Source organism: Callospermophilus lateralis, chromosome 7 (assembly GCF_048772815.1).
Source record: "Callospermophilus lateralis isolate mCalLat2 chromosome 7, mCalLat2.hap1, whole genome shotgun sequence".
Classification (NCBI taxonomy): Eukaryota; Metazoa; Chordata; class Mammalia; order Rodentia; family Sciuridae; genus Callospermophilus; species Callospermophilus lateralis.
This window is the reverse complement of record NC_135311.1, coordinates 11987208-12003963: the sequence shown is the minus strand read 5'-3', so window position 1 is coordinate 12003963 and position 16756 is coordinate 11987208. Positions and strand designations below refer to the sequence as shown.

At 46.8% G+C, this 16756-nt stretch overlaps 1 protein-coding gene across 1 annotated transcript in view; it reads left to right on the top strand.

Moving 5' to 3' along the window:
* Positions 1-16756, top strand: part of Cfap45 (cilia and flagella associated protein 45) — a 41717-nt gene that overhangs the window by 10116 nt on the left and 14845 nt on the right. The window contains exons 2-7 of the mRNA XM_076862399.1: positions 2978-3055; positions 9680-9805; positions 12095-12237; positions 14089-14233; positions 14915-15085; positions 16126-16304. Of these exons, the coding sequence (XP_076718514.1) occupies positions 2978-3055; positions 9680-9805; positions 12095-12237; positions 14089-14233; positions 14915-15085; positions 16126-16304 (842 nt within the window). The remainder of the gene's footprint in view (positions 1-2977; positions 3056-9679; positions 9806-12094; positions 12238-14088; positions 14234-14914; positions 15086-16125; positions 16305-16756) is intronic.

The following is a 16756-nucleotide window of genomic DNA, read 5'->3' as shown; positions in this document are numbered from 1 at the left end:
TTTGTTTTTTGTAGTGCTGGGGATCGAACCCAGAGCCTTGTACCTGCGAGGCAAGCACTCTACCATCTGAGCTATATCCCCAGCCCTCATGTTCTTAATATATAAATTCATAGGTGACAAAAGCAAAAAATATACTGTTGATATACATCCAAGTCAGAAATCTGTTAATTTTCACTTGTATTATTGAAATCTTCAAAGAGACTTCCCCAAATGCAGTTTCAAATGGCAGATTCAAGTTGTATCAACTTTTTAAATAAATGGCTTACATTTTGTTTCTCTTTCAAGTCTTTGAAAATACAGAGTCCTTAAAATATCCTTGTATATTGCAAGGTGTGATGGACAGGATGAGGTATTCCCCTGCCACCCCAATTCCAGCACCCAAACGTCCACCCCTTAATCCCTAGTATTAGTGAATATTTACCTTATATGGCAAAAAGGACTTTGCAGATAAGATAAAGTTAAGAAGCCTGAGATGGGGAGATTATCTTTGATTTTCCAGGTAGGCAGAACCTAACCTTCTGAGTCCTTAAAATCAGAGCAGAGAGACATGACTACTACAGAAAGGTCAGAGAAAGGCATAGATCCTGGCTTTGTAGATGGAGGAAGGGGGCTATCAACCAAGGAATATAGGAAGCCTTTAGATGTACTAGAGTCTACAGAAGGAAGGCAGCCCTGTTGATAGCTTGATTTGAGCCTAGTGAGACTGGGGTCAGATTCTAGAGCTGTAATAAATGCATGCTGTTTTAAGTTACTAAATTTGTAGTCATTTGTTACAGCAGCAGCATAAAACTAATACACAAGACATGAATAGTTTTAAAATGGAAAGACCATCTCATTACATTTAGAAAAGTTCAAGTAGGTATGTGTGTTTAAAATACTCTATTTAAGAGAAGAATACAAAAAGAAAACATCAAGTGCTGGAAAAACAATAGTCAACTAGTTTATGTGCTCTGAAGGCAGCTTTTTCTCTGATGAGATACATAATGTATAATTATATATGCTGCATGACCCTGTCTCTTCCTGGCCCGAGGAGGCATTGATAACAACACAATTTTAAATTAAAATTTTACTCCACTGATGGTTAGAACAATTTTTTTTTTTTCACAGACTGGCTTCTGAATTTGTACATTTTAAACCTGTTTCTCTTTCACTTCGCTGATGCTTTTTGTATCAGACTTCATAGCACATAGTCATATGAAGAATATGGCCAGTACATGGCTGTCGGGACATCCATTGACAGGCTGTTTCAGGAAGCCTTTCCCACACCAGGACAACAGATAGTAACTTAACTATAATGCAAGTGATGGAAACCATACAAACATTTTTCACCAAATCCAAAATAAATGTATCCTAAATTGATTACTTTTGCAAAGTTACAGAAATACGTGACTAAAGTGACATAGCTTAGGACCCTGCTGTGAATTTTAGTGAGTCTTCCTGTGAACAGGAAGTCTGGAGTTTGTTTGCTTTGAGGTCAATTCAAACATCACCTCTGAAGGTGATTTCCTTAAGGTGTACTCTGCCATCTCCTCCTGCCTGCCTCAACTTTATACCTTTGCTTCAAAAGAGCCAGGCTGCTAGGTGTGGTGGCACATGCCTGTACTCTTAGGATTGCTAGTTGTAGACCAGCCTGGGCAATTCAGGGAGACCCTGTCTCAAAAGAAAGTAAAAAACTGGGCTGGAGATGTAGCTCAGAGGTAGAGCACATCTGTGTTAAATACCTAGTAACACACACACACACACACACACACACACACACACACGTCAGTCTGGGTGGAGAAAAGAACACAATCTTTGGACGGTTATCTCTCTTGGCCTCAGTGGTTACAGGGACAATTACTACCTCTTTGGTTATGGGGACAATTACTATCTCAGAGGAGTGTGGCAGAAAATTGAGTAAAAACCCTTCTGGAAGCCCCTGATCCCCAGTGGGGGTGACTTGTTCTCCTGGGCTGCAGGAAAGGGGGTTCTAATACCAAGACAGGGCAAGAAAGTTGCCAGAAACAGAAGAGTTCCTTCCTTCCCTCCCAAGCCACTCAAGGACTGGGTCATTCTTTTAAGTTTTCCCCTCCCCTCTTGGATCTAATACTCCGTGGGGCTTCCGGGAGAAAGGAGTGCAATTTTATACTCTTGAGGATCCCATAGGAGATAAGGGCTAGGAAATCTAGGGGAGGAATGTGAAGCTTGTTGGAATAAGTTCTTTAGAAGCTGCAGCTGGTGGCCCTGTCTCTCTTCCTCTATTCCCCAAGGGGCTTTCCATGCTTAAGTTGGAGTAAGGTTCAGAAAGACTGCTGCTAGGGTTTGGAGAGGTTTGGGAGTGAGGCAGGGGTCACAGAATTGCAGAGTTACTTCCTCAGCTAATCAACACCTGAAGAAGGAAAAACATCCTGGCTGGTGGGAAGGCTTTGTGAGGCTTGGAGCATGTAGGCTGGACTCTGCCCCTGAAGGTTGGGAGGTAAAAAGGGAAAAAACAAATTGAGAATATTATTAAATTCCTCAAAACATACAAATGAAAAAGTGTAAAGAGCAGGTTCCCAACCTGTTTGTTGTATGGGGTATGCTTAATGAGACCCTGTCTCAAAAGAAAAAAAAATTAAAAAGAGCTGAGGATGAAGCTCAATAATAGAGCATCCCTGCGCTATTTTTTACAGTACTGGGGCTTGAACCCTGTGGTGCACTACCACTGAGCTGCATTCCCAGCCCTTTTTGAGACAGGGTCTCACTTAGTTGCCCAGGCTGGCCTCGAACTTGCGAACCTCCTGTCTCAACCCCGAGTCCCTGGGGTTACAGGCGTGTGCCAGAGCGCCCAGCTTTTACTTTTATTTTTAATAAAGCTCTCCCAGACTTTGGAGAGGGAAGTCTGAGGCACGCCTTTGAAGAAACTGCTCCTGAGATGGCAAGCACAGATCCAAAGCCGGAAGTTTTTTCTTTGGTCTAATGGACTCCCCTTCCTGTTGTGAAATTTGTTTGGTCTAAGGCTGCGGGCTTCGCAGGAGGTGGACCAAACTCAGGAGGATCAGGTTTGGCTGGGCGCCTCCCGCGCACTGGGGCAACGGTAACCATGGTAACCCCGGGGGAGGAGGGGGTCTGGGGAAGGTCTAGCTTCTGCCCCGGCTAGGTCTAGCTCTTGGGGCAGCTAGCTGGCAGTGAGTCGCCCCTGGGTCTTCACGGCTCGAGTCCGGTTTAAGACAATTGTATAATGCCACTCCTTTCAGCCAAAGGAGGGCGCATCCCGTCGGCTCAACCCTTTACCGCCACCGTTCCCGCTCTGGAGACGGGAAGGGAAGGTCGGAGGGAGGAGCTCCGGTTCCTAAACTAGCCGCGCGCTGGGACCGCCCTCCGGAGCTGGGAAGGGCGGGGCCTGGGGCGGGGCCAGGCCGGGAGCGCGGGCTTCTGGTTGCCATGGGAACGCGTCAACATCAAGTGCCCTGAGGCAGTGCGGGCTGCGGAGGAGGCCGCAGAGATGGTGAGGCTCTGGGCCGAGGTGGCTCAGGTGTCCTGAACTGGGTTAGGGGGTAAAGTGGGGGCTGGCAAGGGCAGAAGTTGGGTCTGGGTCTGGGGGCCAGGAAGGTCTGGGAGTGGGTAGAACAACCTTGGAAAAAGCAAAGGAAGACCAGAGAGGGGTTCAAAAGGGGAATTAAGGGCGGAGTCGGTAGGGGTTTGTCAACGTGCAATGGGGCTAAGTGGGAGAATTGGGGAGAAAGGGAGGTTCTGACCCTCTTCCCCACCCTATCAAGGGGTGCCGCCAAAGATGGGGATTGTGGGATGTGCTGTGGAGAAAAATACTGGTGAGGAGGCCAGATAATGGGTTTTAGTACCTGTTATGCCATTAACAAGCAATCGGGTGATTTTGGGTAGGTCACCTCATGTTCTTGAACCTCATTTTCTCTTCTGCTAGCAGGGCTTTGGATCATTCATTGGGCGCCAATAGACATTCATTCATTTATGAATGAACAGGAATGGTCCCCTTTCGCCAGGCCCTGAAGAGAGATTGGGATAGGTCTGGCAGGCTTGAAATTTGCATAGGGTCATGGACGTAGAAAAGGACAACAAGACATGGGAGGAGCTATGAGGAGGACACTTGTGCTTGAGTGTGTTGGCTCTGGCAGGGTTGGGGGAGGCACACTGACTCATTTCAATATTTATTGAAACTCACGGTAGAATGTTTGGCATACCAGTGCTAAAGGTGGCTACTTGGGTGTAATTTTGAAGACATTTCAGGCTTAGAGGCTGCGTTGCTCTTCTGGGACTTAATGGATTTTTGAAGAACTTTGTTAATTGTGAAATAAAAACGTCTTCAATAAAGAGCAATTCCCAATTTTTGAGGACTCTCTGAAATGAAGTCCCCTTTCAGTTATGCATTTTATTTGATTCAGTGTCTCCCCTTCCCCTGGTACAGGGTATATATTATGTATGTGAGGCTCTAGCATCACACCTGGCATGTCCTTAAATGTCTGTTTGTTCTTGCATACAGTAATGGAACTCTCATTTTCTCCTGTTTAAAAGTTTTCTATTTCCAAGCCCTCAAGAATTAGTAAGTTGCAACTGGACAAGACTTGTGGATCACAGGCTCAGGGATTCCCTACCCTAGGGCCACTCAGGGAAGGTATTTGGCCAGCTGAGTGAGCCCTTCTAAAATCCTCAGACAAGACTGGTATATGGACATCTTGGAGAAGTAGTGAGTCACAGTGATTGCTGGCAGACAGTGTGTGTATGTGTGTGTGTGTGTGTGTGTGTGTGTGTGTGTACGTGTATGCACGTGTGGTGCTACTCTCTAGCTTTTTAAAAATTTTTGGCAGTACTGGGGATCAAACCCAGGGATGCTCTACCACTGAGGTACATCCCCAATCCTTTATATTTTTAATTTTGAGACAGGGTCTTGCTAGGCTGGCTTTGAACTTGTGATCATATGGCCTCAGCCTCCTGAGTGGCTGGGCTTACTTAGATGTTTCACCATGTTTTGTTTCTCACTAGCTTGTTTTATTTCTTTTTTAATTTTGGAATACTGGGGATTGAATTCAGGGGCACTCAACCACTGAGCCACATCCCCAGCCCTAGTTTGTATTTTTTTTTTTTTAAATTTAGAGACAAGGACTAACTGAAGTGCTTAGCACCTCACTGTTGCTGAGGCTGGCTTTGAACTTGTGATCCTCCTGCCTCAGCCTCCCGAGCTGCTAGATTGACAGGCATGTGCTATTACGCCCAGCCTACTCACTAGCTTTTGAGAGGGTGAGGAGGAGTGAAAAGAGGTGGCAGGTTGGGGAGGTTTAGGGTTGGACAGACCCACAGGACTTTTACAAAGGTTATGATTAATAACATCCTCCAAAAGGAGGGTCAGGGACCTCAGTACAGATAGGCAACCCGATCCATTTGAAGAAAGAGGATAACTGAATGGATCATTCAGAATAAAAGGCAAGGGTCCTTGGGTGTGAGCATACCCATCTTCTTGGTAACCAAAATCTACACAAAGGGAAGTGAGACCAAGCTAAGAGTCTAAAGTCTGAATTTGCCAGCCTGTGGTAATTCTGTATACAAAAGAGGAACAAGATCCCAGGGTGCAGAGGACATCTAGGAAAGGACATGCCTTTGTCTTTTTTCAGTTGACAGGTGTTGCAATGACGTCAGGGAAACTCCACACTGACTCATTCCAGTCCTGCTCCAGCTTTGTCTTGTTAGATTTGCATTAAACATCCTGGATCCCAGCATGTGCAGTGCTGTGGTTTATATGGACTCCATACTCTTGCCATCAGAGTCAGGGCTCCAAGCCCACTGTTACACTTTATTTTCAACTAAAAATAGTTTTATTATTTTTCCTGGTCATAAAAATAGTTACCTACTTCGGGGAAAAAACTATTTAACACAAGAAATGTCTTATGACAGTAAAGCTTATTTGAAATAACTGTTAAGCGTCTTTGTGAAGATGCTTTTGGTGACACATTTTGTGTGTATATCCTCCATACAAACATTTTTGCAGGAATACCTATATATTTCTCAGAATGCGTTTTCTTTAAAACTAACTATGTTTTGAACTGAGTGTGGTGGCACACCCCTGTAATCCCAGCTACTCAACAGGTGGAGGCAGGAGGATCATCAGTTTGAGGCCAGCCTGGGCAATTTAGTGAGACCCTGTCTCAAAAATAAAAAGGGCTGGGAATGTAGCTCAGTAGTAGAGCAATCTGGGTTCAATCCCCAGTATACCTGCCCCCCCCAAATATATGTGTTATGAAGAACACCCTATATCAATAAGTATAAATCAATATCCATTTAAAGGCTAATCTTCCTGCATCTGTCTCAAAGAGCCCCTAGCTCTGGTCACATTTTTATTAATTTATTTTTGGTACTGGAGATTGAACCCAGGGCACTTCATCACAGAGCTTTTAATTTTATCCCCAGTCCTTTTCATGTTCAATTTTGAGACAGGGTCTTGCTAAGTGGCTGAGGGTCTCCATAAGTTGCTGAGGCTGGCCTTGAACTTGGCATCCCCCTCCACTTGTCTAACTGGGTTCACACGCTCCTGGGAGGATATGGTGTATGGAGAGTAAGCTGAGTCACTAAGATGAACATATCCAAGCAGGGGTGGCATCTTTATCAATCCTCATCTTTCCCAATCCCCCCTTGCCTCCTTAGCTATTGGGAGCTGGGGAGCGCTACGTTCCCTTCAAGAACAGTCCCCCCTCACTCCAAGCAGGACTAGTTGGGCTTCTCTCTGGCCACTGCTCAGCTTCTTGGAGATATTTATTTTGTCATGCAAGATGAAAAATCAGCACTTCACCTCCTAAAAGAAACTCTTGGCTATTGCTTCCAGCCCAGAGGGATCCAACTTTCCATTTCTGCTTGGTTTTTCATTTTTTTCTAGTACTTTTACGTAGTGACCTCCTGAATCCTTCTTGTTACTCTTGGCAAAACTGATTATTCTAACCCTGGGGTAAGGCTTGTGGCTTCAAACTCAGCAGTTCTCAAATGAGGTTTTCTCAGACACCCAATCCTAGAGCTCAGAGCTTCCCTTTGTCCTGCCCAGTGGCCACTTTTCTGTGGTCATCTGTTCTCCTTCCTCTGCTCTGACTTTTAAGCGCGGGCAATCAATTATTTCCTGTGGTTACTGCCCTGGACCATGGCACTAAGAACACAGGAAGGAGAAGATGCAGCTTGAGCCCTCGCGGGAACTAGAGCCTGGTAGACCCGACACACAAAGAGAAAACCTGTAGGAGCCCTTGAAAAGAAACAGGAAAACAAATGCAAAACAATAATAATACTTTCCATCTGTACTCCAAAGCCCTTTCACATACATTATTATCCACAATGCAGACCACATACGTGATCTGGAAAACGTGGATTGGTGGAGTGACTTGGAGCAGGGCAGATGTGTTTCCCCAAAGCACCCATCTCTATGTGGTCTGCATGCCTTGAGAGTCATCTTGCTCAGCCTCATTCACTGCTCTTCAACAAATGCATATTGGGTTCCCACTGTGTGTCAGGCACATTCTTAATTAGGTACAGAACTCAGACCATCCTTCATGATCCAAAGCCTCTTCCATCTTTTCCAGTTATTCCCAATGTTCGGTCTCAATCCCACCTACTGCAGTTTCTGTTCATTTCCTCTTATTCTATTTTTGGTGGAAAGAGGAGCAGTCGCTCACCACCCACCATATAATAACCCTTCAGAGGCTGTTATTAGGCATCCTCAGGGCTGCTATATTTACCTTTTAATAAATCCAAGCTTTTCTGCTCTGCTGTATTGGGGCTGCCTGAGGATGTAAAGGGAGGTTCCCTCTTAAGCTTTTTGCTGGCTGTGCCAGGCGGCAAGGGAAAGGCACACACAGCAGTGCTCATTGTTCGGAACAGAGCCAGCTGGAGAATAATTGCCCAATTTAGTGTGAAAACCTCGATACAGGTGGAACAGGTGCTTGGGGGGGTCTGGTTGGTAATGGCAGATCAGAGAGCTTTCAAAACACTGTCCGGTGTTCAGTGACCTGGAATGCATGGTTTATTTCTGTTTACCCTGTCCCCTTGATGGCTGCTGATTCCCAGGCTTGGAGGGACCCAATATGTCTAGCCCATTCCCCCAAGGTAGCCCAGCTTATAGAGCTGTGTTGTGTGTATATGTGTGTGTGTGTGCGGGGGAGTGTGTGTAGGGGTGTTCAAAGTGTGTGTCCAAAGACAGATTTGAGTCAGTTTTAGATTAAGCCTGGAGTTGGGTGTGGTGGTACATCCTTGTAACTCCAGGGACTTGGGCAGGAGATGGGATAGGCTGAGGCAGGAGGACCACAGGTTTGAGGTTCGTCTTGGCAACTTAGTGAGACCAGGTCTTAAAACAGATGAAAAGGGCTGGAAATGTTGCTCAGTGGTAGAGTGTCCCTGGGTTCAATTCCCAGTACAGGGGGAAAAAAAATTCCTTGTACAAACTGCCTCCTAGAGGTTGGATGGATCAATCCTTCTGCAGTTGGATTGACCTTGTGGAATGAAGGGTGTTGAATTGGAATTCTCGATTATAAGTAACATAGCAAGACTCTAAAGTAGAAGGGAATGTGTTGAGAGGATTTTGGAGAGCTCACTGATTTGACACCAAAGCTGGGAAACTAGGCTTAGAAAATAGGAACAAACAGATGGCTGGAACCAAGGCCCAAATCAAAAGTAGAAAGGATCTCATAAGACCCTTTGGTACACCATTGTCCCCTAACACTGTCAGCTTGGATTGCAGGATGCTGCTACCTGTGTCCTTACCAATGTTACCCCTGACTCTGGGTATGGCTGCCCATGCTGCTCTATCAGAAAGACTTTCTTGATTCTGCTTCTTGCATCTGTATTTCCCTAGGCATTGTCAGCTTGGGGTGATTTCATTGGCTAAGCCTAGCTTCTTTGCCCAAATAGGAAGACAAACACCTGGTGTTTTCTGTTTCCATCGTCGGAGATGAGCCCTGATTCCCACAATGATTACAATGGAAAGTTGGCAAACACAAGAAGATCCTGGGGCTTAAATGACTAATGTACACTAAAGGAGTTCTGGGAGAGAAAAGCCACATAGTGGACATTAGGAACTGGTTAACTGGTTTGCCTTACTGTAGCTGGTGATCATTCATCTTCCATCTATAGCCTAAAGTGTTTTAAAGTGTCGACCACATGCTCAGTAGTGGGGGAAGTGCTTTTCCATCTTTTATATCCTCTGATTCCTGCCATGACCTTGTGAGATTGCAAGGCATGGAGGAGAGGTCAATTAATATGTAATTTGTGAAGGGGGCCTAGAGCTGAAGCTGAGAAGACTGGAGGCAAGACTGGGGTGGTAGCGTGAATTGCCTCATGAGAGGTTGTTCATACGGGACACTGGAAGCACATGAGTAATGAGTTGAAGTGTCGTTCCTTTCCTGCCACCTCTGTTTCCTTCATCCTTTCTTCCATACTGCATGACCAATTTGGCCTTCTTCAGCCGCAGGGGCTACCGAAATGCTCCTTCTCATGGTGCCAGTGTGCCTTGTCTCTGCCAAGGGACTCTCCTTCTTCTGTGAGGATGCTGTCTACCTATTGCTATTTGTCCCCCATGTTTCAGGGCTCACACAAGTGCTCTCCTTAACTTTCCCCACATGCCCACCCTCTGTTCCCAACATGGGCTGACAGTGTTTTCTGCCCAGAGTCTGAATGCCACTCAGTTATGATGACCCCAATTTTTTTTTTTTTCTTTTTCCAGCCGTTAAGCACAACTGGCATCTTGAGCTCCTCTTCTTCAGCTTCCAACAGGTCACGAAATAGGACTCGCTATCGGACCAAAGCTATGAACTCTGAAGTAGACGAGAGCCTCTTTGGAGGTGTCAAGGTAACCCTCAGAAATGGGTGCAGTGGTGCATGCCTACCACCCCAGTGATTTGGGAGGCTGAAGCAGGAGGATTGCAAGTTTGAGGGCAGCCTGGGAAGTCTGACTTAGTGAGACTCTGTTTCAAAATAAAAAAAATAAAAAGGGCTAGGGATGTAGCTCAGTGGTATTGCACTCTTGAATTCAATATCTAGTACCAGAAAAGAAAAAAAAAGTAGCCCTCAGCAAGTCCCTCCATGTATCTGTCACCTGGGCAGTGACCCAGACCAGTGTCCCACAGGTCAAAGTCATCACACTTTGTTAGATAAATCTCAGACAAAGAACAGAGGGGAATCCTGAGACCAGTACTGTTGATCTCTAGTGTGGCCTCTAGCATGGCCTGTGTAAACGGGGCTGCCTGGCTTCTTCCCTCTCAGCATTTAAGATCTGGTGTGATGTCAAAGGGAGGCTCAGCCACAGGGAGCTCCGCCGTTGCTCAGTGAAAGCCTCAGGATGAACCAACTGAGGGCTGGTGGGCACAGCTTGAAGACGGAGAGGAGCTTCTTCCTTTTCCACCAAAGAAGAGCATCAGAGAACAGCACACATGACCTCCTTTCTCACTTGCTCAACTGAAACAATTACGTAGATTTGGGAAATGGGAAGGTTTTTATTTGCAAGCCTCATCCAGACTACAAGGTTGACAATCCCTTTAGTCCAGAAAGGGAGAGGTAGAGAATTCCTCCGAAACAGTTCCATGGGTGAGAAGGAAGGAGACATAGAGAATGAGACACGGAGAGGGGGATCGTGAAAGATTAAGAGAAAGAGAAGAGACAGAAGAACGAGCTGTGAGCTGGATGTGGTGGCACGTGCACGTAATCCCAAGTAAATCAAGAAATTGAGGCAGGAAGATTGCAAATTTGAAGACTGCCTGTCTCAAAGATTAAAAGGGTTGAGGATGAGGCTCAGTGGTAGAGTGCACCTGGGTTCAATCCCCAGTTCCAGGGGCGGCGGGTGGGGGGAGATTGTAGGTGGTGTGAATACCTGGGGCAGCTGAGGAGGTTGTGGAGAGGAGCAGACTTTCCAGAGGTTTCCAGATGGGCATTTTTTTTTTTTTTTTTCCATTTAGAAGACTCCCACTCGGCCACAATTTTCCTATTTTTAAGGGAAAGAATCAAAGAAACGTAATTTCACTTCCATTTGGTTTTTGTTTATTTCGGGTCCATATGGAGTTTTCTAGTAATAGCAAAGAGAGGTGTGGAAGTGGCCAAGTGCTCCAGGAGCAGTTGTGCTGCCAATAAAAAGGAAAAATTCTGATCCCATCCCAGTTTCTTTGGCCCTAAGGGAGGGTGAGGGTCCAGGAAGTCTCTCAGCGGGCAGTAGGGGGCAGAAGTGGCCTGTGGCTTGACCGAGTGGTGCTCGCCTGGAAGCCGAGATGGGCACCAGGTGGCAGCAGGGCTCGGGACTCTGTGGAAAGTTCTTAGGATAGGCAAGGCCACACCCCCGCCACCCCTCAGGGTCCCACTTGATGCACGAATGACAAATGAGTTCTCTCCTGTGTTTTGTCAATCCCAGAAATAAGCATTTTCTTGTTATCTGACTCTGTCACCGTCAGAAGTTTTTTTTTAAGAAAAATCATAATCTAATCTGTATTAATTTTTGCTAAATTCTGACTCCTTGATTTTTTTCACCATCTTGGGTTTTAAGAGCGCGTCTCTGGCCAATTGGCTGTGTGTAACTCCTTCAGTATGGCTTTTATTTATTTATTTATTTTTGGTTTGACACAAATTAATTATTAGAAAGTGGGTCAAAGGGATTCATTATTAGAAAGAAAAATTACTAATATCATAGACTGTATTAGTCTATAACAGATTGTATTGCTTCAAAATCGCTATGCAATCCAGGAGAGATAAGAATTCCTTCTTTGATAGAGGAGAATCTTTTATGAAGCGAGGAGAACCTAGAGATCCAAAATTTATTTGTCATTCCTGATGATTTTAAAGTCGCGCTAAGATACACACTAGTAACTCCTCTCCTCCCCTCTTCTTGCTACTGTCCCTGACCGTGCTGTGCTGAGAATAGGAGGCCTAGGTCTCAGAAGAGCCGGTCAGTACCGAGCATCCAGCCACGTTCAAATAAAGAGCACGGTGCTGCTTTCCCAGTACTCAAGGTGGTCCTGCCGTCTGGGCCAGTAAGCCTCCCCTGCCCCTGAGTCGGGTGGAAAGCGCGGGAGAGAGGAAGGCTTCATGTGAAGTTAGGACTAAACAGCAGGAAGTGGGGTGACCAGCTTCTAAAGCTGTCTTTCTGACTTCACAGCCCCTGGCCCAGGGCCAGAGCGACAGCCCCATTGTGCTGCTCCGAGATAAGCATACCATCCGGAAAACTCTCACGGCCCTGGGCCTGGATCACAAGCCAGAGACCATCCAGCTCATCACCCGGGACATGGTCCGAGAACTCATGTGAGCCCCCACCGCCTCCCTCACTCAGCCTGTATTATCTCTGAAGAATTTTGCAGGGAGACGGGAAACTCACCAGGTTTCCTTCTGCGGGCCCCATCCCTGCTTCTTTCCTATTCATGTCCCCCTTTAGTTTCCTGGGTCTTCCTTCTTCCTCTGGGCCTCTCTTGTTTCTCCCTTGCTGTGTCTACTCTCACCCCTCATTCCCAGCTGCTTTTCCTCTCTCTCTTCTGCTGGCTAAAGGATCTAAGGAACTGGGAGAGGGGAGGCGCTTAGTGGGTCCTCTCTAAGTCTCTATTAGCAAACCCGGTAAAGGGAAGTGATCCAGATGAGTCACTTCCTTTTGGCTGCATTAAGAATCTGAAGCACAGGGAAACTGACCAGATGCCTAATTAGCCTTCCCAGACTCTGAGGCTATCTGAGGAGCTCCTTGGGTTCCTTTGGGATTAGCTCAGCCTTGCTTCCCCGACTGGAGCGCAGCAGCCCTTGCATGGATCCCTCCTACAGACGAGGTTCAAGCCAAGCTCAGAAAAAAAAGCAACGGGCCAACATGACGCTCAGTGGTTTAGCTCTCGTATTAGTTAGTGCTTCACTCTTTGTAACTGTTCTTCCTACTCTGGCTCTACCCGCTAAAAACTTGAATTCCCAGAAAATGCTGACTGAGGCATAAGCTGGGGAAGAACAGCTGGTACATAGAGTAGGAGCTGGGCCTGACCACAGCCTCTTATTGAGCTTGGTCTGGCCAGCCCCAGCATCCAACAGCCAGATGTGGTCACATCCTGTGCAGCCAGGCCTGGGGCCCTGAGAAAGGGTTCCTTCTTTGGAGTGGTCTTGTGCTGAAGATGCATTGGGAATCAACCGCTGGTCCTTTTTCCCTACTTAGATTCAGACCTGTCGCTTAGATCTGTCACTCCAGATCCAAGCTGGGCCATGTCACCTGGCTGAGTCCCACATACACTCACTCATTTGGTCTACCTCTTGAATACTCCCTCCCCCGACACACACACTGGTTTTATTAGATGAGATTTCACTTCCTGGTTTATACCGTCTGCGTCTTATGGCTTTGTACCTGTAAAATTGCCTCACCCAGAAGCAGCTTTAATTCCTACCCCCCAACCGTTCCCTCCCCCATCTTTAATTAGTCTGTCATTTGTTTGTAATCATTATAATTAGCTATAGATTTGTTGAATGCGTTGGGCAGCTACAAGGAGAGGTCTATGGACATGTCTCCAGCAGTTGTTGATCAGAGATTTTAATTAATATTTAGGGTTCAAAGCTTCTCTCTAAGCTGGATGGACAGGGATATTTACATTTCTCACCAGCATCTATTTCAACCTTGTCTGGCGTCCCCTTGTCCTTTATATGTCATCAGGAATCATCTATTTTTAAGGTTCAGTTCAACAGCTTGGTTTGGAGTGCTCACTCGGTACCAATCACTGTGCCAGAGACTAGGCCATCAGTGGTCTTGTGCTGAAGATGTTAGGACAGAGTCTGCATCCCTTTGGCCAGGAAGTAGGCACGAAGAACAGGGTGTGGTGGGGGCTCAGAGGAGGAGGTGATCTATGGGGCCCGGGGTGGCAGGGTGGGTGTGGGTCGGGAGGGTCTTGAGCAGCTGAACCGAGAAGGGAGCCTATGAGCTGGACCTTAGAGAAAAAGAACTTAAAATGTGTCTTTTCAGTCTACACTGCTTACCTAAGGCCCTTTCCTCCAATGACTGTGCAGTTGCAGTCTCCCCTGTCACTGATTGAGTCCGTGCTGGAGGGTTGGCAGGGCGCAGGGAGGGCGAGAGAGTCTGGAGCAGGGTGCCTGGGGCTTTGGCTGTCGCTCCCCTAACTCCATTCATTCCTGGTTCAGTGTCCCATCAAAGGATCCCTCTGGAGAATCCCTAATCATCAGCCCTGAGGAGTTTGAGCGAATCAAAGGGGCATCCCACGTCCCGACCACGGAAGAAATGGAGGCCAGGGAGCAGGCCTTCAAGAAGGAGAAGGAAGCCATTGTGGTAGCTTACTTCCCTACACCTTGATCTCTGCAGATGGGTGGCAGAATACAAGTGTTCAGGGGATCCGGGCAAGGCGGCACACACCTGTAATCCCAGCAAAACCCAGGAGGCCGAGGCCGGAGAGTCGAAAGTTCTTTGGCCAGCCTGGGCAGTTTCGAGAAACCCTGTCTCAAAATGAAAAACAGAAAGGGCTGGGGATTTGGCTTAGTGGTAAAGAACCCTGCCACTCTGGGTTCCATCTCCAATACCATATAGAAAAGAAAAAAGTTCTGGGCAGAGGATAGCGTCTCCAGATAGTGAGAACTGACCCTACTTTGAGGGTCCTGAGATGAGGGGTGAAGGTGTACTTAGTTAGAAATGTTGCAGCCGGGCTGGGGTTACGGCTCAGTGGTACAGCGCTTGCCTAACACCCGCGAAGCCCTGTGTTCGACCCTCAGCACCACGTAAAAATAAGTAAAATCAAGGTATTTTGTCCATCCCCAGCTAAAAAAAGAAAAAGAAAGAAATGTTGCAGAATGGCGATCAGAGAAATGCCTGGAAGGGAATGGGGGCTACTTGGGCCAAGGAAGGGGCAGAGAATAAAGCCAGGTTGTGCAAATGCCCAGTTCTGATGGTGTGATGGGCTGAGGCACAGAGCACAGGGGGACAACCCCTCCACCGATCCAGACTCACCTCCTTTAGGATGCAGTGGCTACTCGCAAGAAGATCATGAAACAGAAGGAGATGGTGTGGAGGAGCAACAGGAAGCTCAGTGAGCTGGAAGAGGTGGCCAAGGAGCGGGCCCAGAACCTCCTGCAGAGGGCCGACAAGCTGCGGATGGAGCAGGAGGAGGAGCTCAAGGACATGAGTAAGGTGGGTGCCTTATCTCACCGCCACCCTCTACTTCCTCGTGAATTCACGCACAGGGCAAGGTGAGGAAGCAGTGGGTGCGAGGCGGTGGGGGTGAGCTGGGGAGTGGGGGAAAGGTATACCTTGTGATCAAGGTAGTCCTTGTGATCAGAGAGGACCGGCTCTGCTACCTGCTTGCTGTGTGACCTTGAGCAAGTCCTCTTGTCCTCTCTGAGCCTCACTTCCTTCATTTGTAAAATGAGGACGGTAACACTACTTGGCAGAATTATTGGCAGGATCAAATAAGCTAAGATGTAGGAGATCCTTTTTGAACCATGATTCATAAACAAATGGGAGGATATTGCTTTTTATTTTTATCCTGCTAGTTCAATTCTGGCCACAGAGGGTGGTTGAGGCAATGGGATTTGTTTTGAGTACTCAGAGCGCATCCTTTGGCTAAGAGCATAAAGACCAGGGACTCGTTTGAAATTCTATTTTGTAATTCCTTTTGCATGCGGTTTATTTCCTGACCAAATGAAAAATGCTGATTCCCCAACACCTTCATCTCTGATTTCTGTCTTCCAGGTCAATCTTTTTTACGTATCCCTCCTTTTATTTCCCAAGGCTTTTACATCGTGGTTTTTATGGATGGACCCAGGTTTTTCATCCCTTTTTGTATCATGTTGGGTTCTTCCAGCTTATTATACTCTTAGTGGCCTGATCTCATTAGACTGTTTTAACTTCACTGAGCTTAAACTTGGGGCTCATGGGTCCCAAAGGACAATCCATTAACCCCCAAACACCATAACACTTTGAAAGAAGCTATTCTGGATCTGTCCTTGCACAGATCCTAGCATCTAGTAGGAACCCAGGAATTTATAAGAGGAAAACAAATACCAGAATGTTCTTGCTTCTCTGGATTTGTGGTCAGCCATGCACAATGCCAGTATACTTCAAGATATTCTGCTTCCATTTCTCCCCCTTACACTTCCTTGGACCCACAGGGCATCCCTTCCTGACCTTTCCCCCAGGTCCGGTGCCACACTTTGGTCTCCATTCCCTAGATTATCCTCAATGCCAAGTGCCATGCCATCCGGGATGCCCAAATCCTAGAGAAGCAGCAGATACAAAAGGAACTGGATGCAGAGGAGAAGCGGTTGAATCAGATGATGGAAGTGGAGCGGCAGAAGTCCATTCAAAGGCAGGAGGAACTGGACAGGAAGAGGAGAGAAGAAAGAGTACGGTAAGGATGTGGCTTGGGCATTTCTCCGCTAAGACATTTCCATACCTCTTGAGGTCCATGTCGCTTTGAAAAGAGGGAGGAGGTGAGGCCTGGTGGTCATCATCATCTGTTACCCCTATGGAACGAGGCAGAGAATCCCAGAAGTTTTACAGCCTGTTTCCAAGATCATAACAGGTGCTTCTCAATCTGGCCACAATTCAGGCTTCTTGTCACAGGTTCACGATTTTTTATTTTTCAGTACTGGGGATTGAACCTGGGGGTGCTCTACCACTGAGCTACACCCTTAGCTCTTCTAATTTTTTTTTTTTTTTTTAAATTTTGAGACAGGGTCTCATTAAGTTGCCCAGGCTGACCTTGAACTTGTGAGCCTCCTGCTTCAGCCTCCTGGGTAGCTGGGATTACAGGCGTCTGCCATTACAAGTGGCTGCAATTTTCATGACTTTTGTTGTTCC